Genomic DNA, 20,688 nt, shown 5'->3' on the forward strand with positions numbered 1-20,688 from the left:
GCCCAGAGTTGCATCCCAATCAGGCTTAGTGCACAGCTCGGCCCTCCTCCGGAAGACCTAAACCGAGGAAGTTTCCTTTCTGAGCAAATCTGCTGCAGCCTTAGGAATCCATTTCCATTCGGCCCGTGACATGTGACTTGGCCCGCTCGTTGGGCGGTTGAGAGCGCCCGCAGTAATCATCATCGAAAGGTGCTCCCCCAACAGCCAACACTCTATCGTCAGAACTCGTTTATCTCAGTACAACCTGCATTTTGACATTCTCCTGCTCTTCTCCTCTTTGTCTCTCTTGTCGCTTTGTTTAGGGTCTATTTGTTGTCCAAATATAGATCTCTTTGTTCCTTGTATTTTAGCTCGGTCTTGTTTCAGACGGCATTACGTTCGTTTTCCCCAGCTGGGTATGTCGCGGCTGGAGCGCTCTTTCAGACATTGTCACATGGGTCATATGTAGGCGGCAATTCCTGCCAACCTCCCGACTGCTGACATAGTCTCAAACCTTTACACATACCTCTCCTGCCTTACCTATCTCAATCGTCGGTCTTCACTATCTCTGCTCGCTTCCCTGGTGCATCCGAATTAATTGAAGGCGCATCCGGCGTCGCCATCTCGGGATGCAGTACGTCCGAAGTATCAGCGGTTCGGTGTCAAAGACATGGAATTCTATCAATCCAGCCACCTTGAGCGGGGCCATTGATGTCATCGTCATCGAGCAGGAAGATGGTAGCTCCTCATACATATTGGTCTCTATAACCTTTTGTTGCTAATGCTTGTTGATAGGGACACTCGCCTGTTCCCCGTTCCATGTTCGATTCGGCAAGTTCTCTTTGCTTCGTCCATATGAGAAGAAGGTACCGATATGCTGTCCCGGAGAATTTTTTCGGACTTGACTGAGCTGGATTTTTTTTCAGGTGGAATTTCAAGTCAATGGAGTCAAGCAGGACTATGCGATGAAGCTCGGGGAGGGCGGAGAAGCCTTTTTCGTTTTTGAAACAACAGACGAGATCCCCGCTTCACTGCAGACGTCACCGCTAGTATCGCCGGCGGCTAGTCCGAGAACGCAGAGCCAGGAAGATCTTCCGTCTTCGCTTCAAGAACCGGAGTTTCTGGACCTCAAAGAGTCCTCTGCCACTACTCCTTCGCAGGATGCGAAAGCAGGCTCGGACATACCTCTGCTTTCGAGGGGGATGAGAGCATCTAGTGATTTGGGTATGGTGGCGCTTTCCTTGGCTAGGATCAGAGGCTCTTGCTCATATGAATATAGGTACCATGACTCCTCTGTCACAGTCCCCGGATGAGACCAGCATCAACCGACTCCGCCGCGGCTCCTTGGGCAACGCACTAGGTTTTGACCGTGCAGCGTCTGAGCCTGTAATAACAGCGAAGAAAAGTACCGGCACTTCCAGTGAGGGTGGTTTTGCAGTTGGATCGCAGCCTCCCAGTCCCACAACCAGCGACGGTCACAATCGAACTGAGCGTCCTCGGAGTCCTCCTTTATTGACGCCTGAGGAAGCCGTTTCGCGCGCACTCTCTCTTTCAAAGAAACTGTCATCATCCAACATTCCAACTCGGGTCAATGAGACGGGCGATCTCATGCTCGACATGACCGGTTACAAAAGCAACGAGGAGGACGCTCTACGTGCCGAAGTCATTGCCCGTAAGATATTGGCGGAGGAACTGGAGGCAAGCTACGATATTGGAGGCCTTATCGGAGCGGACGAGCATGGAAACTTGTGGATCTACAGCAGCGAGGAGGCAAAGGAGGCTGCCAACCGCCGGGCGACTTTTAATTCGATGCGACCGCACTCGGCCATGAGTGAAAACGCCATCTCTGACCCTGGGTACCACAGCGACACCGATCACCCTGTGTCCGAGTCGCCGTATCCGACTCGGCATCAGCGTGCGCAATCCGACGTGCAGCCAGGCTTCCCTACCCCTCCGCAGTCACCTACTCAAGACTCGACTCCAGCAGAGCAGACCCGGAATTATGCCAAGACTCTTCGCCTGACGAGTGACCAGCTCAAGGCACTGAATCTGAAGCCTGGTGCCAATCCAATGTCGTTCAGTGTGAACAGAGCTACCTGTACTGCGACCATGTACCTCTGGAATAGCACCACGCCTATTGTCATTTCCGATATCGATGGGACGATCACGAAGTTAGTTTTCATGTTGTGTATTATATGTCAACATACTGACGAAGTGCAGGTCCGATGCTTTAGGCCATGTGTTGAATATGATCGGTCGCGATTGGACTCATGCTGGTGTGGCGAAGCTCTACACCGACATAGTCAATAACGGCTACAATATCATGTATCTCACAAGTCGATCAGTGGGTCAGGCGGATACCACCCGTACCTACATTTACGGAGTCTGCCAAGATGGCTACAGGTTGCCCAAGGGTCCTGTCATTATGAGCCCTGACCGGACGATTGCGGCGCTCAGGCGGGAAATCTACCTGAGGAAACCGGAAGTGTTCAAGATGGCTTGCTTGCGGGACATTTTGGGTCTTTTCAACGGAAAGGAGAATCCGTTCTACGCTGGCTTCGGCAACCGTCTGACAGACGCGCTGAGTTACCGATCGGTCAACATTCCGTCGACCAGGATCTTCACCATCAACTCGAACGCGGAGGTATCCTTGGATCTTCTCAGCCTGAATAAGTACAAGAGCAGTTACGTGACCATGCAGGAACTGCTGGACCATTTCTTCCCACCTGTCAGCCTGCTGGTCCAGCCCGGGGGTGAAAATTGCACTGATTTCACCTACTGGAGGGAAGCTCCTCAGGACGTTGAGATATTCTCGGATACGGATAGTGATGAAGAAGACGAAGAGGACGAAGACGAACTCGACGAGGAGATAGAAGATGAGGAAGAGGAGGAGTATGAGGGCGATTTGACCGAAGAAGATGGCAGTGAAATTGATGAGGAGGTTGACGAACTTGGGGAGAGTTACATCTCTCAGGAGTCGATGGATGGACTTCGGTTGTCTGACTCCATCGCCTCTGTAGCCACAGACGGTTCAACCCAAGTCGAGGAAGACGAAGCCGAAAATGCGGATAATATGGCCGCAGAGACCAAGCTGCTAAATTCGAGGCTTTCCCCAGCGTCTGCACCCGTTCGGTCAGTTTGAGCAAACCGAGACAGAGCGTGAAGAATATTAGATCACGACGTCTTTTTTGGATATAACCGAAGCTGTTTCGCATGGCATTGCAACGCTCAATGATACCCAACCCTCGCATCAATTGCCGTGACAGCGTCGGCCCACATTATCAGAGACTCTCTGACATCTTGACTCCTTTGCATAAGCGGCGTTGGATAATTGCATAGTGATTGCTGCCTTGTTCTTGTTTTCTGTTGCGAGCATTGTTGGACGACCTGGCGCTACCGAGATTCTCAGCGAGTTACATGGTTTGTTTCAGAGTCGTTTCTCGAGGTATTTGCACCTGAATAGAGTGTTAGAATACAGATACATATTGTTATATAATCAAGTTGTTTCTGTCCGGTCGAATGTGCCGTCGTTGTGGGGTTGTCATGAGCATTGGATAGAGCCCATGCTATGACTTCCGAATATGGCATAGCGCCGCATGGAGTCGAAGAAATCCAGCTCCTCGATCAACTCCGACAGTAAAACCTTAGTTCAATAATAACACAACCACGCTCTGTCGTTAGATCGCAGTCTTCTACTCGTCGGATTTATGCTAGCTGCTGTTCTCTAGCTGTGGATGCTCTGAGACGTTCCACCGATAGCTGGTTTCTCCTATACTTCCTACCACACCTCTCTCTGACCGCACCTCACCTCACTTCCTCATCCACCTATCCAACCATCAAACACATACAATGGCATCGCCAGCTCAAGCACAGGCTCCGGCCTCAACATCGAATCAACCTCTAACACCGCCAGCCGAACCCTCATCAACAAATAACACCGCCAACGCCACCACCTCCTCGCAACCACCTCACCCTACGGGAACCTCCACCACCGCACCCAACACAGCCATGGCCTCCGCAACTCCTCAGCCCACCCAGATCCCATCAACGTCACTCACAGACAGCGGCAAATCGCGGCGCCCACGCGACGTCCGCCTAATCCACATGCTCCTCGCCTCCCTCGGCGTAACCGCATACCAGGAACGGGTCCCGCTGCAACTCCTCGATTTCGCGTATCGCTACACCTCAGGCGTTCTGCAGGACGCGGTCCATCTCGCGACGGAGGGCTACGCAGGCGCCACAGACGCAGGGCCAGGCAGCAGTCGTGGCCCGGTAGAAGTCAACAGCGTGACGCTCCCTGCGCTGCGGCTGAGCATCGCGTCGCGCCTCCATTACCAGTTCCAGACAGGGCTGCCGAAGGAGTTTTTGATGGATGTTGCGTCGGAGCGGAATCGCGTAGCGTTGCCGGGTGCGTCGAGGGGCTTTGACACTGCGGGCCAGGCGAAGAGTGTGTCCGCGGCCAATCAGAGTGTTATCATGGCGGGGATGCGGTTGCCGCCGGAGCGGTTCTGTCTGACCGGCACGGGGTGGAATATGAAGGATGAGTGGGAGAGTGAAGGGGAGGAGGAGGTCGAGGATGCGGCGGCGCAGGGGGGCGTCGGTCAGGATCAGGAGAGGCAGGCTGGTGGTGGGTTGGGAGGTGTCAAGGAGGAGGGGGATGAGGATATGGGCGAGGGTGATGATGAGGACGGCAAGATGGAGGATATATTTGGGGAGGATACAGCCATGGGGGACGGTGAAGGAGATGAGGACAAGGCTATGACGGATGTTTAGTTCCCTTTAGACGGAGTTCGGCGCTTGGGTTGAGTGTGGAGATTCCATGATCTTGCATTGGTCAAGGTTTGATGCCGGCGCTCTCAAACAAGCAAAGCAAAGCGTATTGTACATAATGAAATGACTGTCTTCCCAATCGATCATGCAATGATAATGATGTAAATCAACAATCAACGCCACCCTATGTACGCCAGACGACAGTCGAGAGTGTCGAAATTACCTCTTCCTCCGCGCCTCATCCTCCCTCATCATCCGAATCACCTCCTCCCTCCGCTTCTCAACCCGAGCCAACTCCTCCTCCCTCGCCCGCCGTCTCTCCTCATGCGTCGCGAACCACTCCTCCCGTGCCCGGTCCTCCTCCTCAGGCTTCGCATGCGCAACCATACAAGAGTTCATGGCCAGCCGCTGAGTCCGACATACCCAGGTGGCCGTTACCGTCCGATTAACGGCACATTCCGCGAACGCTGTAGTGTAGCCGTTAGCACCCCTTTCCTCTTTCTAGACCACTTGGGAAACGGGCTCAGACACACCTTTGATCTCCGGGGCGCAATGCGCTCGTACGCGTTTGTAGTAGAGCTGCTTGACTTCGGCTTCCTGGGCGGCGGATAGAGGGAGGGGATTGTGGAGGTTGTATTTTCGTGTGCTTTGTGGTTGTGATGTAGGTGTTGACGGTGTCGTTGATGCTGTGGATGCGGCTGCTGATGCTGATGTTGAAGCCATGATGTCCGATGCTGATGCTGATCCCGATGCCAATGCCTCGGAGGCAGGCCTTGACACTTAGTCTTCGGAAAATGGATAGTATCAATGGTTGAGGTAGAAATTCCCGACCGCGTAGATCAATTGAGCAGAGCTGGTGTGAATTGAGGAGGAAAATGGGAGGTGCGGAGTCGTAGTCGTGGTCGTGGTCGTAGGCTGCACAAGACGTTGTCCGATGAGGTTTACCGCCAAGCCGAATTTTTTCAAACTCCGCAGTTCATCTCCAGACACCAACATCTCTTCAACCATTTCTATTCCACACCGTTCGGTCCCTTTAATATAATATAACCAAAAAGGACAAAATTCTACAAAATGTCCTCCATGCGCAACGCCGTCCAAAGACGGCAACACCGTGAGCGAGGCCAACTCGAAGGCCGCGAAAAATGGGGTATCCTCGAAAAGCACAAAGTACGGCCTCACCCCTCCCCTTTCCCCTCAAATATCTACTAGAACAAAAGTACTGACAGATGAAAGGACTACTCCCTCCGCGCCAAAGACTACAATGCCAAACAGGCCAAGCTCAAGCGCCTCCAGGAACTCGCTTCCAACCGCAACCCGGATGAATTCGCCTTCGGCATGATGTCCGCGCACTCGCGGACAAAAGGCAAGCACGGCGCTGCGGCACGCGACTCGGCTGCGAAGCGGGGACTGAGCCACGATGCGATCAAGTTGCTCAAGACGCAGGATGCGGCGTACCTGCGAACGACGGGGGAGCGGCTACGACGCGAGATCGAGAAGGTGGAGCAGGAGGTGAGGTTACAGGAGGGAATTCATGAGGCTCTTGGGGAGAAGAAAGATGAGAGCGAGGAGGAGGACATGGAGGAAGACGATGATGACTTTGATTTTGATTTCGGGCCGAAAGAGAAGCGCGGGCAAAAGAAGGCGAGGAAGTTGGTCTTTGCGGATGACCAGCGGGAGCAGCGGGCGTTGAAGAAACGGCGGCTTCAAGAAGATCAAGAGAGTGAGGATGAGGATGAAGAGCAACAGTCGTTTGGTGAATTGCAGAAGAAGCAGCAGCAGAAAAAGTCGCAGAAACAGCTCGAGGCGGAGAGGCAGGCTCTCGTCGAGGCTCGTCGGGTCCGCAAGATGAAGAAGAGAGCTGCCGAGGCTCGCGAGAACAAGCTCAAGGCGCTTCGGAAGCAGTACGCCGATATCACTGCCGCCGAGCGCGAGCTGGACTGGCAGCGAGGGCGGATGGATAATTCGGTTGGGGGGACAAACAAGGATGGCATCAAGTGGAAGATCCGCGAGCGCAAGAAGTGAACTTGGACTGATCTTTCTTATTGCAGCTCATGTCGATGATACCTTTTTCCTTTTTTCTTGCATTGGGCTGGAGGTCAAGCAAAAGTTCTTTCATCTGGTTTATAATAGAGGCTTGAGGAGTTCAGGCGCATATACTGTGAATACCATTCATCTTATGTCTTGGGGCTCCTTAAAAAAGAAACTATAGATTTTTATTCCATCAAGCTCATGTCTAATGAATACAATAACTGCATCTCGTCGTAAAGTCCGAAAAACTAAAGGTCATCACGCCTGGTTCTTCTTCATCGCCGCGACTCTGATGCTCACGGCCCGCTTGTGCGCGTCCAATCCCTCAACGGCAGCCAACTGCTCCACCGTGCGAGACAACCCCAGCAATCCCTCTGCCGTCAAGTTGGAGCTGGTGATGTGCTTGAGGAACGAGCCCAGGTTAACTCCAGAGTACTGCTTGGCATAGCCGTAGGTTGCTGTTGTTGTTAGCTTGACTCCTGCACGGGAAGTGACGAAACTTACGCAAAGAGTGGTTGACACCCGCAGAGTAATCACCAACACTCTCAGGGGTCCACTGCCCGATGAAAACACTGCCGGCGTTGACGACCTTCTCCACCACCGACTCCGCGTTCTGGACCTGCAGAATCAGATGCTCCGGCGCGTATTCGTTGCTGAGCGCCATCGCCTCATCAATGTCACGCACCACGAAGGTGACGGAGTGGGCCAGAGATCCTCGGACAATGTCCATGCGGGGCAGGGCCCGGGCCTGGGCATCAACCTCGTCCTCGATGGCCTGGAGTTGGCTCTCGTTCAAGTCGACGGCGATCAGGATCACCTGCGAATCAACGCCATGCTCAGCCTGGCTCAGCAGATCCGAAGCCACAAAGGCCGGGTTGGCGTCCTTGTCGGCGATGACCAACACCTCGCTAGGTCCGGCGGGCATATCGATGCTGACACCGGCCGAGGTGTCGTTGGAAACCAGCATCTTGGCCGCCGTCACGAACTGGTTACCGGGGCCCAAGATCTTGTCCACCTTGCTAATACTCTCCGTTCCGTAAGCCATGGCGGCCACGGCCTGCGCACCACCGGCGAGGACAATGCTCTCGGCTCCCACCTTGTGGGCGACGTAGACAATCTCGGGGGAGATACTGCCGTCGGCCCGAGGAGGAGAAGCCAAGACAATCTTCTGGCAGCCGGCAACCATGGCGGGCACACCGAGCATCATAGCGGTGGACGGCAGCACGGCGGTGCCACCGGGGACGTACAGACCAACACGCTCGATGGGGCGGGAAAAGCGGGAGCAAACGACACCAGGCATCGTCTCCACCTGGAGGACGTCATTGCTACCCTTCTGGGCGGAGTGGAATTTCTTGATATTGGCAATGCTGACATCGATGGCTTCCTGGGTCTCAGGCGACAGCTTCATCAGTTCCGCGGGGAAAGGGGCGCGGATTACGGGAGACGTCAGGGAAGTCGCCTTTTCAAACTTGTGGGTGTACTTGAGCACAGCAGCATCGCCACCCTCCCGCACATCCTGGATGATGGGCCGAACGAGACCCACGATGGCCTCGTTGGACTTTTGAGAAGGACGCTTGAGGTATTCCTTGACCTTGTCCACAGGGGTGGATGCGGTGACCACGCGCGTCATCTCCATGCGAGACTCATCCTTCTTGGCTTCTTCCTTAGCTGGAGCTGCGGGAACGGCGGGCTTCGTTTCGGCGGGGGCAGGAGCAAGACCAGCCTTCTCCGCCCACGGACCCTTGGCATCGCCCTTTCTTCTCTTGACCTTGAGGCTCTTCAGATCCAGGTTACGCTCAATATCTTCCAAGCTGACTCCTGCAGCTACGCAACGGGTCAGGGCAAAGTAGAGTAGATCGGCAGCCTCAAAAGCGACCTCTTCCTTGGTGGTGGCGCGGCACAGCTCGTCAGCCTCCTCCATGATCTTTGCCTGGGTCAGCTTGGGCTCGTTGAACAGTCTGGCGGTGTAGGAGCCGGCCGGCGCATCGGCTTTGCGGGCCTGAAGGGTCTTTTGCAAGCGCGCAAGGCCATTGTAAGGCCCGAAGCAGCTGGCGGTACCCAGGTGACAGAAGCCACGGCCAATCTGCTTGACAACAAAGACCAGGCAGTCGCTGTCGCAGTCAAAGCCCAGGCGGATCAGCTCCTGCACGTCACCGCTGGACTGACCCTTGTACCACAGACCCCGCTTCCGGCTCTGGTAGACACCAGTACCAGTGCGGAGAGCCTCGGCGATACTTTCATCGCTGCTCCAGACCAGGCCCAGACAGACTCCCCGCTCATCCGTCACCGAAGTCGCGTACAGACCGTTGCTCTGGTCCGCAACAGCACGAGCGGCAACCAGTGCGCCGGCGGCGATCTTGCCGTTGGGATTCTTGTGATCGAGGGTGAGAGCGTCGGCAGAGACAATGCTGACGGCGCCCTGCTTCAATGTTTCCTTCACGGCGTCCTCGGTGACTGTGCTGGCGGTGTAGGTGCGGTAGAGGTTCTGAGCCTCAAGATTCAGGCCCAATTTGTCGGCCAGAGACTTGACGGCGGGAGACTCGGTGCAGATTCCGGCTTCCTTTCTTTCAGCATCCTCGCCAACCCAAGACTGAAAGGCATCCACCTGACTGTCGGAGGAGGTATAAACGACGAGTCGTGACGAAGGAACGGATTGCTCTTGGGACAAAGAGGTCAATTGATCGAGGGAGATGAACACTTTGGCGGCACCGGCATTCAGGATATCGACAATGTCACCGGAGGAAGCGATGTCGGTAGCATCGACGTAGACATCGAGGAGACGGAAATTCTGACGCAGGAACTCCTCAGCTTGAGCCAAAGAGGAGACCTTGATGAGGACGCGGCCGAAGTAGGCGATCTGGGAGAGGGAGAGACCGGAGGAGGAAGAGGTGGGGTTGTAGGAGATGAGGATTGGGGTAGCCATTATGACTGTGGAACAATTGATGGGCAATTAAATTAAAAAATGCGAGATCAATCTGATCTGATGAAAAAGATGATGAAAGTGATCAAACCCCAAGTCCCTAGCCTGGGGGAAGAGAAGGTGAGAGGGAGAGGAGGATGACGAGGGGAGAATGAATCATCGCAAGAATTTCTTTTTTGGACGGGCAGAGAGAATTTTGGCCCCGCATCGGACGCAGCGAGTAAAAAGAAGAGTGCAAGTTACACAGACAGGGGCAGACACTGTGAACCTCGAGGTTGATATCAAATCGACTGTCTACTGAAGATGGGATTGACTGAATATATTTACGAGAGATCTTTGAGTGTTGAGTTGATGTGGTCTCTACGGACTGATCTGACATGTCGCCGATGAGCGGAGACACTGACCATCTACGGGTGTTTTCAGAAGTTGTTGTCCTGGGTTGGCTCGCATTGGTTCTGGCATCGTATTCGGAAGAGGGGAAGAAATCAAGGTTAATATCAAGGTTATAGAAGCATTCTTTTCTCCGTAGGCCAGCCCCTTTCCCCAAGGCCTTCTTCACATGTGTTCCTGGTGGCTGCCAGGGTATGGAGTAGGGTCATCTGCTTCCATGAGGGGCATGAGGATGAAGAGTCAGCTGTGGTGGACTTGAATCTGACCTTGGCAGCTGATCATTCAGGGGGAGACCTGATATTAGGTAGCATTGCTATGGACCGAGATGTTACATTCTGTTCAAGCTAGAGAGCTACCTATTATCACCAGGGTATTGCCAGTATACAAGAGTACCTACTCCGTACCTGAGTCTGGTTGGTTAATAATGCAGAGGAATAGCTGACTCATACTCCCTGATGCATTAGAATGACAGTACTGTATTGAGTTTGTACCAAGCGTACCAGAAATACCATGGATTTACCCCTGCATAATCCACGTTTATCGCATCCCAAAAAGGAAAGCATAACAATAAACACGTCCTCAGGCATCTTCTACCAGAGTATATCTCTATGCCTTCATAAAAGGGGCGTAGACTCGGAATAGATTGACGGAACTGACAGAAACACGGGAAATCAAGAATTAACTAGTGAATAATCCCCCCAGGTTCAAATGATCCCTGTAATTGACTAATTTAGCGTCGCCGAGTCCAAGCTCAAGTGACGGCGGATCGGGGATCGGGTTGGATACCTAGGTAGTTCAGGCACTCTCTAGGCCATATCTAGACTCCTGGAGACTCTAGACTAATGTATCTTTCAAATAGTCCATCTGATTTAGTCCATGACCCTTCACAAATGGAGATGATGATCGACACGTCGGCCAGTGATGCAGGTCCAAGATGCAGAATGCCATCCTTTCCTGCGATGATCCCTCGTCCTGTCCGTCATTCCGTCTCAACACGCGACTCCTCTTTCCAAGTCGCCTCTTCTTCCAGGCCCCCCTTCTCCCCTCTTTTCACTCTTCGACCTGGATGACTCCAAACAAGTGTATCGTCCGCTTCTCTTAGTCTTAGACTAGACTGTCATATAATTATCCGCCTGTTCCTCAGGCTGTCACTCGTTTGCTGTTGAATGTCTTAGGAGGCGACTACTTCTCCGTGCCTGTCTTTGTCTCGTTTCGGGATTTTGTATTTTTCCTTCGTTGGCATCATGCGTTTGCTCTCTCTGTCCGTGGCTCTGGCCCTCGTGAACTCGTCTCTGGCGTTGCCTCAGACTGTTCCGCCTGTGGAAGATATCTCTTCACGCGCGGCGGCCGTCAAAGAGGCCTTTTCCCACGCCTGGGATGGGTATACGAAATACGCTTTTCCTCATGATGAGCTGCACCCTATTTCCAATGGCTATGGCGATTCAAGGTAGGCAATCAGCAGACTTTCTTCACTCCAAGGTACATCCTGACGTGTTGATCTATGTAGGAATGGTTGGGGCGCATCTGCTGTCGATGCTCTGTCCACTGCAATTGTGATGCGCAATGCGACGATCGTCAACCAGATTCTGGATCATATTGCCAAAATCGACTACTCCAAGACCTCCGACACGGTCAGTCTGTTTGAGACCACCATTCGGTACCTTGGCGGCATGCTGTCTGGATACGACCTGCTCAAAGGGCCCGCCGCCGACCTTGTCAAGGATAGCAGCAAGGTGGACATGCTTCTGAAGCAAGCCAAAAACCTTGGGGACGTGCTCAAGTTTGCCTTTGACACGCCGTCGGGTGTTCCATACAATAATATCAACATCACGTCGCATGGCAATGACGGCTCCACGACCAACGGGCTGGCGGTTACAGGGACATTGGTCCTGGAATGGACCCGTCTCTCCGATCTGACGGGCGACCCGGAGTATGCGAAACTCAGCCAAAAGGCCGAGTCCTATCTACTCGCGCCCCAGCCCAGCTCCGGTGAGCCATTCCCTGGCCTCGTCGGCAGTTCAATCAGCATCCAAACGGGTCAATTCACCGACGGCTTCGTTAGCTGGAACGGCGGTTCCGATTCCTTTTACGAGTATCTCATGAAGATGTACGTGTATGATCCCAAGCGGTTTGCAACGTACAAGGACCGCTGGGTGGCCGCCGCGCAGTCGAGTATCGACCATTTGGCGTCCCATCCCGAACCGCGGCCGGATCTCACATTCCTGGCCACGTACAACCAAGGCTCGCTGGGTCTGAGCTCGCAGCACCTGGCCTGCTTTGATGGAGGAAGCTTCCTGCTCGGCGGCACTGTGCTGGGCCGGGATGACTTGACCAATTTCGGACTGAAGCTGGTCGATGCATGCGCCGACTTGTACCAGGAGACGCTGACGGGGATCGGACCAGAGAGTTTCGGTTGGGATGCAAACTCGGTGCCTGACGACCAGAAGGAGTTATACGAACGCGCCGGCTTTTACGTCCAAAGTGGCGCATATATCCTGCGACCGGAAGTGATTGAGAGTATGTACTATGCGTACCGCGTCACCGGCAAGAAGCAGGTATGTCCTTGACCTTGCAGTAGGGGTTTGTGACTGTGACTGACAGGGTTTAGTACCGTGACTGGGTGTGGAATGCCTTTGTAAATATCAACAAGTACTGCCGCACGGGGTCTGGCTTCGCCGGGCTGACCGACGTCAACGCTGTAAATGGAGGGGATCGGTATGACAACCAGGAGAGTTTCCTGTTTGCCGAGGTGATGAAGTACTCGTACTTGACGCATGCACCAGGTATGAGCCCCAATATCCATTGCATTTGATGATGCTAACGAGAGCAGACGATGAGTGGCAGGTTCAACGGGGGAATGGCAACAAGTTTGTGTTCAACACTGAGGCTCACCCAGTCCGGGTTCATCATACGTGATGTACATATCCTAGCTCGGTTTAATTAGTATTTATATATGAAGAGAATAATCCTTTTAATACAGACTTGTTTCGTTGATTCTAGCATATGTCAGGTGGTCTTCGCCTGCGGAGTTGAAGTAGACGACAAAGTAGGTACCTTGGGGTTATCGACTCTGGTACTAATGTATGTAACAATAAATCTATAGCTAGTAGCAGTAGCTAATAATTATCATCTACCTAAGCGGAGGACCAATAATTAGATGAAACTGGAAAATCCGGAGTAGTACATTCTCGCGACCCACATGTGAGCGGATTTGAGCACCMTGGGGGTCCATCCCGGGCTGATATTCCCTCAATCCTGCTCACTCCCATACCTTGCGGGAAGCTATAAATACAGCACACCAGGTAGACATTGTAGACATGTAGCACTGCCGTTCATTCCCTCTATCCATATACATATATATCCTCCTGTACAAATAGCAAACTAAAAATGTGCGGAACCACCCACCGTCCCGCCTCCAACGGCCGCATCGCAGTCATGTTCCCCTCCCCCTCAACCAAGAGCATGAACACGTACTCGCTCTTCTTCCACGAGGGTCATGGCCAGACCCGGTCCCATACGCGAGCGGTCTTCCGGCTCGAAGATCCCAGCACGAGAGCTGCATTCGGGAAGTGCGAGAGTATCGATTTGAGGATTGAGTATGTCCTTCCTACCCCCGTCTACGGACTTATCTGGGTGGTTAGGTGGTATAGGATGCTAACGAGCATGCAGGCGGTATGGGGACCTGACGTCTGAGTTGACTGCGCCGCCGCTGCATCGGTTCCGGCTACGGCCTAAATCGGTGCAAAAGGGGATGGAGATGGAGTTTGTGCTGCCCGAGAGGTTGGACCTTGGGGTTTCGGAGAGGGGGATTGTAGGGAGGCAGGTTACTGTTGTTGCCGAGGGAGGGAGCAGCGAGGTGCTGGGAATGGGGATGGGGATTGTTGGGTATGATTAGTGCATACATTGTATTGCATTGTATTTGATATTAGCATGGAGTTATGGATTAGGATTAGGACTAGGATTAGGATTTATTTAATCTTGTTGATGTCTTGCATCTGATGAAGACTACAGCAGCTACAGAGCTACAGCAGGCACATGCACAGACACAGCTGCGCCTACAGCTTCAGGATAGAAGGACCCTGCACACCATTCTTGTACCGATCCTCGGCGGTAGCCCAGTTGATCACCTTCCAGATGCTCTCGGCGTACGCGGCCTTGTTGTTGAAGTACTAGTGTTTCATTAGCATGAGGATAGAGGATGAAAGAGGAGAAAGTACCTGGAGGTAGTAAGCATGCTCCCACATATCCACTCCAAGGATAGGCGTCGCCCCCGTCACGGGATCCTGGTCGTGGGTCGAGACGATCTCCAGCTTCCCCTTGGGCTCGGTGCTCACCAACCAACCCCATCCGCTGCCCTTGATGTCCAGCAGAGTGGCATTGAACGCATCCGTAAACCCCTTGACGGACCCCCATCGCTGCTCGATAGCGGCCTTGAGGGTCGGCGCTGCAGTGTCGATGTTGGATTCCGGGGAGCCCGGCGGGGTCAGGTTCTTCCAGAAGAGGGAGTGGTTGATGTGGCCGCCGCCGTTGAATTTGATCTTCTGCTGCAGGGAGATGAGCTGGGGGACGTCGTTGGCTTGGATGGCTGATGCCTGCGAGGCCAGCGCGGCGTTCAGGTTGGTGATGTAGGTTTGATGGTGCTTTTGGTGGTGGAGCTCCATGATCTGTCTGGAGATGACGGGTTCGAGGGCCTGCATTGTTAGTCTGTTTGCCATGTCACTTTCACAGGGGTGAACTTACATCGTAGGCGTACGGAAGGGGCGGGAGGCTGTACTTGGCTGCCATTGTGTAGTGCTATAGTGCTGTGAGAGCTGTGAGGGCTGACAGTAGAGGCAGAGAGATGGTGAGGATGAGGATGAGAAGAGGAAGAGAAGAGGGGACAGAAGGTAAGCTAAGCTACCTGAGCGTCATCATCATCAAGGTCCTCACCGTCATGAAGAGCTCATCGGGGAACCAAGGCTGTGCGAGGGGTGAGAGAATAACTGGAGTAGAGCTGCTGGGGGACCTTGGGATCTAGAGCACAAATGAGCAGATTATGAGCAATCCAGCTGTGTGATTGGTTCTTCACTCCCTCATCCTCTCTACCTACAGCAATGAGCTGCAATTGCTGATCAGGCATTGGTTGAATGTAATTGACTGTCCTTAGTTCAGGTGGTTCAATGAGATGAAGGTAAGTTGTTGCTCATGATGCCATACGGAGATTGATGCCTGAGGAAACCAAAGACACCCTGCTGTCTGCCTTAGGCTCGTATTCTCATTTCTCTCAATCTCCATTGTCTTGAATAGTCTCCATATCAACAATTTCATCTTATCAAGATGGCTCAGTTTCATCTTGTTTACTCTTAAGTTTACTTCACACATTCTTTACCAATCATGGCTTCCCCTGATCAAATAATCCATCTGACTGCCGAACCTCGGCCAGTCGGTCCAAAACACTCCAAACGTGGGGAAGCTGTGGTTAATGCTATAAACATGGAGAGCTCTTCATCTCAAAACATTTACTACTGAATCAAATCATCACTATCTATCTATTTATCTATCTATCAATATGTCCGCTGAAGATCAAGTCCGTCTCGATAACTTTGAGTCCATCTTCTCCCTCGATGGCAAAGTCGCTGTCGTCACCGGCGGTTCAAGAGGCCTCGGTCTCCATGCGGCCAGTGGGTACGTCTGACTACCTTCTCCAAACCATTGATATGCATCCTGACAAGCGTCAAGCCTCCTCCAAGCGGGCTGCTCAAAGGTCTACATCACCTCCCGCAAAGCCAAAGCCTGCGATGAGGCTGTTGCCGCTCTAAATGCCCTCCCCAACAAACGTCCCGGCGCAGTGGCCATTGCCGTCCCTGCCGATAACGCGCGCATGGACGACCTGGACCGACTTGTCGCCGAGGTCAAGAAGACAACAGACCATATAGATATTCTCTTTGCAAACGCGGGCGCTACCTGGGGCGATCGGTTCGAAAAGTATCCCGAACCTGCCTTTTCCAAGGTGATGGATCTGAACGTGAAGAGTGTGTTTTATTTGGTGCAGAAGTAGGTCTCCCTTTTTCCCGGTGTATATCAACTTAAACTAAGCTATGGACAGGTTTGCCCCCCTACTCACGGTCAAAGCGACCCGCGACTCGCCCTCGCGCGTCATCGTCACCGGCTCCGTCGCCGGCATCGGGGTCGGTTCTCTCGGCGAGAATGCCACCTTTGCCTACTCCGCCTCCAAAGCGGCCGTGATTCACCTGGCCAAGAACCTGGCGGTTGAGCTGGGACCCCGGGGCATCCTGTGCAATGCGATTGCCCCTGGCTTCTACCCGTCCAAGATGGCCAATGGCTTGATTGAGATGCGGGGAGGCATCAAGCAGATGGAGGAGCACTCGCCCAACCGGCGACTAGGCAAACCGGAGGATATTGCTGGGCTGGTGGTGTTTTTGTCTAGCCGTGCAGCCAGCCATTTGAATGGGGCTGTGATTGTGACGGACGGAGGAGCCCTGCTGAAGGGGAGACTATAAATCTGTCATGTAGATAATGATTATATACAACTACATCGCTACAGCTTGGCCACTGTCTTGTGCTCCTCTGCCCGCACTGCTCGGTCAATAAGCTCCATGGCCCGGTAGAGTTCGTAGTCATGCTGCTTGGGCGTTACGACCTGAATGCTCAGCGGAGAGTCGAGGTATACACGCCGATCCACCGTTTTCTCGTTCCCTACAGAGATCAGTGAAATTCTCGGGCAAGAAGAAAGTGACTTACACAACAGCCGATTCGCCTTGTCCCAGCTCCCCAGCACCGGCGCCGTCATCTCCTTGCCCAGCTCCAGATCCGCCTCGCGGAACTTGCGCACGGGGATGACACCCGCCGGGTAATCCAGCAGCACAAACGACGACCCATATCCCACAGCATTATACCGATCGATCTCCGGGACCGGATGCGGCGCCACGGGGTGGATGATGGCGTCGACCTGCCGGCCCGCCAGCCTGTCGCCGTCGCGCATCCACATCCCCAAGAGCTCCCTCTCAACCGCAGACCGCTGCGCCTGCAGCTGCGCCAACTGCACCACGCTCAGCGCCTTGCCGCGCTTCACACGGCCCTGCAGCCACGGAATCAACGGCTCCCCCGTACTCTCCAGCAGATCCAGCATGGCCGATCCATCATCCACACCCATCAGCCGGCCCGCGAGACCCTGGCACTTCGACAGCGCCGGCAGGACTGGAATCTCAACCACCTCAACGCCGGGCGTCCGGCGCAGCGTCTGCGCCACCTCATCCAGCACCCTCGCCACAGGCGGAAGCGGCTGCACGACGCCATCCGACCGGAGCACCCCGATCGTCACCTTCCTCCTCTGCCCCGACCCAAGTCCAGAACGGGGGAACTCCCCCGCCCACAAACCAGGGATGCAGTCCTCGCCGAACAGCTCCGCGCGGGGCACAATCTCCGCCATCACAGCCCCCAGATCCGCGACCGACCGCGCAATCGGGCCCGCAACAGCTTGCAGCGCCATCCGCCCCTTACCAGGGATCTGCCCGCTCTCCTGCCCGCCAAAGGGCACCCGTCCAACACTCGGCTTGAAGCCGTACACGCCCGTACACATCGCCGGCACGCGGATACTCCCGCCGATATCCGTGCCAAAGCCAACCATGGACCCCCGCAGCGCGACGAGCACGCCCTCGCCGCCGGAGGAGCCGCCGGCGGTGAGCGCGCGGTTCAGCGGGTTCAGCGTGCGGCCGAAGACGAAGTTGGCGCTGTCGAGGGCGCCCATGGTCTGCGGGACGTTGGTCTTGGCGAGGACGATGGCGCCCAGGGCGGTGAGGAGTTGGATGAGGGGTGCGTCTTCGGTGGCGGGGCGGGAGACGAGCGCTGCGATGCCGATGCTGGTATCGACGCCTTTAATGTGGAAGCAGTCCTTGACGGAGACGGGGAGGCCGTGTAGGGGGCCGATGGGGCGGCCGGTGCGACGAAGGTAAGCGTCTAGGTCGCGGGCGCGCTGGACGGCGCGGTCGAAGAGCGGTTCGGTCAGGCAGCGGGTGAGTTGGTGGGCGATGGCTGCTCGCTGCTTCCTTTAGTGGATGTCTGGGCTGGAAGGAGAGGTGTGCATACCTTGCAGAAAGCGGTGGTGACCTCCTCGGCTGTGAGGCGTTTGTCGGCCATGGCGCGCAGCAATTCGCGGACGTCATACTGTTCTGTGATTTCGAGCTCGTGGCCAGAAAGTAGTCCGCAGGTTCGAGGGATGTCCATCACGCTGACTCGGCCGTACTCTTTGACGTTGGTGATGGATTCCGCGGGGGAGAGCATCCCTGGCGGAATCTGAGACTCTGACAGTCTCCATTCGGAGGGGATTTTGGCGTCCAACTCGGCCAATTTACGCTGGGAGATGGTTGCGTAGGCCATTTTTATAGGTTATACAATATATACAATGTGCGTGGATGTCGAAGTGTCTGACGCTGTGGATCATTCTTTTGTATTAGTGAATTGCGGAGATGCGTAGTGCGGGGAGCGGAGACGGCAGAGTTTCTGCCTCGGCTGTCCAAGGAAGTCTTTTGATAGAGGTAGAGAGGTAGAGAATACGACAAGTCTAAGAATACTAATACTAACCCTATGGCTAAATCAATATCTAGATACATCCCGTCCAAACAAATTGTTCAACAACCACCGAAACGCCACACGCAGCCGATTCCGCCAGCTAATACTCATCGTCAGATACGCCGAGTTCCACACCAGCCACGCCATGCGCCCCGTCAATCCATGAGGGAGGTACTTGTATCGCTGGCCGTCCTCGTGCGGCAGCTGCATCAGTGCCCTCGCATCCCCAATGTACGCCAGCGTGCCCATGTTCCGGAACGAGAACGGCGGCGCCTTCTCGATATCGTCCGCGTTCAACCGCGCCGCCAGCCACTTGGCTTCCTGGAAGGTCGCCTGCGCTGTCGCCGGGGGCGCCCCGGTCTCAGGCATTGCGTTGTCGCCGAGGGCAAAGACGTCTCGGAGGACGGCTGTCTGTCCGGTGTTACTGGCCAGCTGCACACGTAGCTGGCCGTCGACGAGCAGGGCGCCGTTTGGGCCTTTTTTGACCTTCCAGGTGGAATTCTCTTTCTCCGTCTTCTCGCCCTTGACCACCGCCGAGGCAGAGGGAAAGACATCCACGTCCTCCAACGAGTTTCGCACAAACTCATTCATCTTGTTGCCCGTTGACCACACGCACATGCCCACGCCTACCTCCCCCTCCTCCTTGGTAGTCAGCGTGAGGCACCGCTTGGGATCCATCTCGTACGGCGGTTTGGCACCTGGCTCCCCCCACCGCAACCCCTCCACATGATGCGATGTCTTGATCGTGATCCCCTCCTTCTTCATCGTCTCCATCGCATACTGCGCCAGCCGCTCGTCAAACATCGACAGCACCGTCGGCGCAACGTCATACAGCGTGATGCGCGGGATTCCCTGCAAGCTGGGATACAGGCGCATGAGGTCGCGGTAGATGAAATCGCGCAGCGACGCCGCCAGCTCCGTCCCCGTCGGCCCGGCGCCCACAATCGCAAAGTGCAGCAGCCACTTTTTCATGTCGGGCGCCGTCGTCGGCAGCACCGCCAGCTCAAAGCACTCGCGCACCCGCCGCCTCACCCGCCGCGCGTCCCCGATATCCTTGAAGAAGAGCGCGTTCTCGCGCACCCCCGGCGTGTTAAACGTCCGGGTGACCGTCCCCACCGCGATGACTAGCTTGTCGTACGGGAGCGAGAACGTCTCCCCCGTCTCCCATCCTCGCTTCGCCATCGTGCTGATCACGCCCCCTGCTTCGTCCATCCGCGGCGACTCCGTCACCCCGCTCTTGACGACCGTCGCCTCGCAGAGGATTGTTTTCCGGTCGAAGTCGACCGCGCGCGCCGCCGCCTGGATGAAATCCACCCGCGCCTTGGGGTCCCGGACCGGCTCCACGATATTCGAGAAATCGAGCGAGCCGCCCGCGGCGTCGGTCAGCAGCGGCGTGAAGACAAAGTACGACCGCGGCGAGATGATCAGCGGCGCGAACTTGCTCGGCGAGAGCCGCCGCGAGAGACTGTAGCCTCCCCAGCCGGAGCCCAGGATGACCACCCGCTCTTTGCCTTTGTGGCTTTGGCTTTCGTCAGCGAAGGCCGTCGACTGTTCGACTTGTGTTGCTAGGGACCTCCGGATGGTCCGTATTGATTTCCGCTGTAGCACTAGCATCCATGATGTGTGACGTCTGCTCCCATGCAGAACCGCAGATGACGCGGGCTTCATACTGCTGGACAAGACAATTGCAATGCTAGACCTGCATTGTTATGACTGCCTGGATGTTTTTTCATTTTATTTATCAAAGTAGCTTTTACGCAGCTCGACTCCCACGGTGAAACCCGGGTCTGAACAAACGATGACCTCACTCATGTCCGCGCCAAATCCACGGACCGTGGAAGGACGCGGATCTGACCCAGAGTCAAGTGTCAATTGAGTAGCGTATCTCCTCGTGAAAATCGAAGAGATAGACATCGTTTTCTCTCACCGAGCAACATTCAGTATCGATGCGCTGCAGCCGGGGAGGCACAGTCACAGTCCGCACTGCACACAGCGCCAGTAGGTGCCGGTTCCACCCGGGCCGATCGTGCGGA

At 54.9% G+C, this 20,688-nt stretch overlaps 11 protein-coding genes across 11 annotated transcripts; 6 read left to right on the plus strand and 5 right to left on the minus strand.

Moving 5' to 3' along the window:
* Positions 1-608: 608 nt before the first annotated feature.
* On the plus strand, positions 609-3,121 carry Asppvi_002394 (putative lipin Smp2; the record flags this gene model as incomplete). The annotated part of the gene is made up of 5 exons (XM_043298382.1): positions 609-717; positions 775-845; positions 906-1,203; positions 1,259-2,150; positions 2,200-3,121. 5 exons carry the CDS (start codon positions 609-611, stop codon positions 3,119-3,121), a joined length of 2,292 nt encoding a protein of 763 aa, XP_043154317.1.
* Positions 3,122-3,828: 707 nt separating this feature from the next.
* Asppvi_002395 (putative transcription initiation factor TFIID, 31kD subunit) lies at positions 3,829-4,752 on the plus strand (the record flags this gene model as incomplete). The annotated part of the gene is made up of 1 exon (XM_043298383.1): positions 3,829-4,752. The coding sequence occupies one exon, from the start codon at positions 3,829-3,831 to the stop codon at positions 4,750-4,752; it is 924 nt and encodes a 307-aa protein (XP_043154318.1).
* Positions 4,753-4,968: 216 nt separating this feature from the next.
* Asppvi_002396 (uncharacterized protein) lies at positions 4,969-5,472 on the minus strand (the record flags this gene model as incomplete). Its single annotated transcript, XM_043298384.1, has 2 exons — positions 4,969-5,216; positions 5,283-5,472. 2 exons carry the CDS (start codon positions 5,470-5,472, stop codon positions 4,969-4,971), a joined length of 438 nt encoding a protein of 145 aa, XP_043154319.1.
* A 348-nt stretch (positions 5,473-5,820) lies between these two features.
* Asppvi_002397 (rRNA-processing protein UTP11) lies at positions 5,821-6,771 on the plus strand (the record flags this gene model as incomplete). Its single annotated transcript, XM_043298385.1, has 2 exons — positions 5,821-5,916; positions 5,983-6,771. The coding sequence occupies 2 exons, from the start codon at positions 5,821-5,823 to the stop codon at positions 6,769-6,771; spliced, it is 885 nt and encodes a 294-aa protein (XP_043154320.1).
* A 264-nt stretch (positions 6,772-7,035) lies between these two features.
* Positions 7,036-9,700, minus strand: Asppvi_002398 (histidine biosynthesis protein HIS4; the record flags this gene model as incomplete). The annotated part of the gene is made up of 2 exons (XM_043298386.1): positions 7,036-7,235; positions 7,282-9,700. The coding sequence occupies 2 exons, from the start codon at positions 9,698-9,700 to the stop codon at positions 7,036-7,038; spliced, it is 2,619 nt and encodes an 872-aa protein (XP_043154321.1).
* Positions 9,701-11,331: 1,631 nt separating this feature from the next.
* Asppvi_002399 (glycoside hydrolase family 47 protein) lies at positions 11,332-13,003 on the plus strand (the record flags this gene model as incomplete). Its single annotated transcript, XM_043298387.1, has 4 exons — positions 11,332-11,534; positions 11,595-12,642; positions 12,696-12,870; positions 12,918-13,003. 4 exons carry the CDS (start codon positions 11,332-11,334, stop codon positions 13,001-13,003), a joined length of 1,512 nt encoding a protein of 503 aa, XP_043154322.1.
* Positions 13,004-13,474: 471 nt separating this feature from the next.
* On the plus strand, positions 13,475-13,982 carry Asppvi_002400 (uncharacterized protein; the record flags this gene model as incomplete). The annotated part of the gene is made up of 2 exons (XM_043298388.1): positions 13,475-13,683; positions 13,757-13,982. 2 exons carry the CDS (start codon positions 13,475-13,477, stop codon positions 13,980-13,982), a joined length of 435 nt encoding a protein of 144 aa, XP_043154323.1.
* Positions 13,983-14,142: 160 nt separating this feature from the next.
* Positions 14,143-14,872, minus strand: Asppvi_002401 (superoxide dismutase; the record flags this gene model as incomplete). Its single annotated transcript, XM_043298389.1, has 3 exons — positions 14,143-14,256; positions 14,305-14,778; positions 14,828-14,872. The coding sequence occupies 3 exons, from the start codon at positions 14,870-14,872 to the stop codon at positions 14,143-14,145; spliced, it is 633 nt and encodes a 210-aa protein (XP_043154324.1).
* A 763-nt stretch (positions 14,873-15,635) lies between these two features.
* Asppvi_002402 (oxidoreductase, short-chain dehydrogenase/reductase family) lies at positions 15,636-16,587 on the plus strand (the record flags this gene model as incomplete). The annotated part of the gene is made up of 3 exons (XM_043298390.1): positions 15,636-15,751; positions 15,806-16,120; positions 16,173-16,587. The coding sequence occupies 3 exons, from the start codon at positions 15,636-15,638 to the stop codon at positions 16,585-16,587; spliced, it is 846 nt and encodes a 281-aa protein (XP_043154325.1).
* Positions 16,588-16,625: 38 nt separating this feature from the next.
* On the minus strand, positions 16,626-18,463 carry Asppvi_002403 (putative general amidase; the record flags this gene model as incomplete). Its single annotated transcript, XM_043298391.1, has 3 exons — positions 16,626-16,783; positions 16,829-18,125; positions 18,173-18,463. The coding sequence occupies 3 exons, from the start codon at positions 18,461-18,463 to the stop codon at positions 16,626-16,628; spliced, it is 1,746 nt and encodes a 581-aa protein (XP_043154326.1).
* Positions 18,464-18,679: 216 nt separating this feature from the next.
* Asppvi_002404 (putative pyridine nucleotide-disulfide oxidoreductase) lies at positions 18,680-20,323 on the minus strand (the record flags this gene model as incomplete). Its single annotated transcript, XM_043298392.1, has 1 exon — positions 18,680-20,323. One exon carries the CDS (start codon positions 20,321-20,323, stop codon positions 18,680-18,682), a length of 1,644 nt encoding a protein of 547 aa, XP_043154327.1.
* Positions 20,324-20,688: the final 365 nt, after the last annotated feature.

Source organism: Aspergillus pseudoviridinutans (assembly GCF_018340605.1).
Source record: "Aspergillus pseudoviridinutans IFM 55266 DNA, scaffold_2, whole genome shotgun sequence".
Lineage (NCBI taxonomy): Eukaryota > Fungi > Ascomycota > Eurotiomycetes > Eurotiales > Aspergillaceae > Aspergillus > Aspergillus pseudoviridinutans.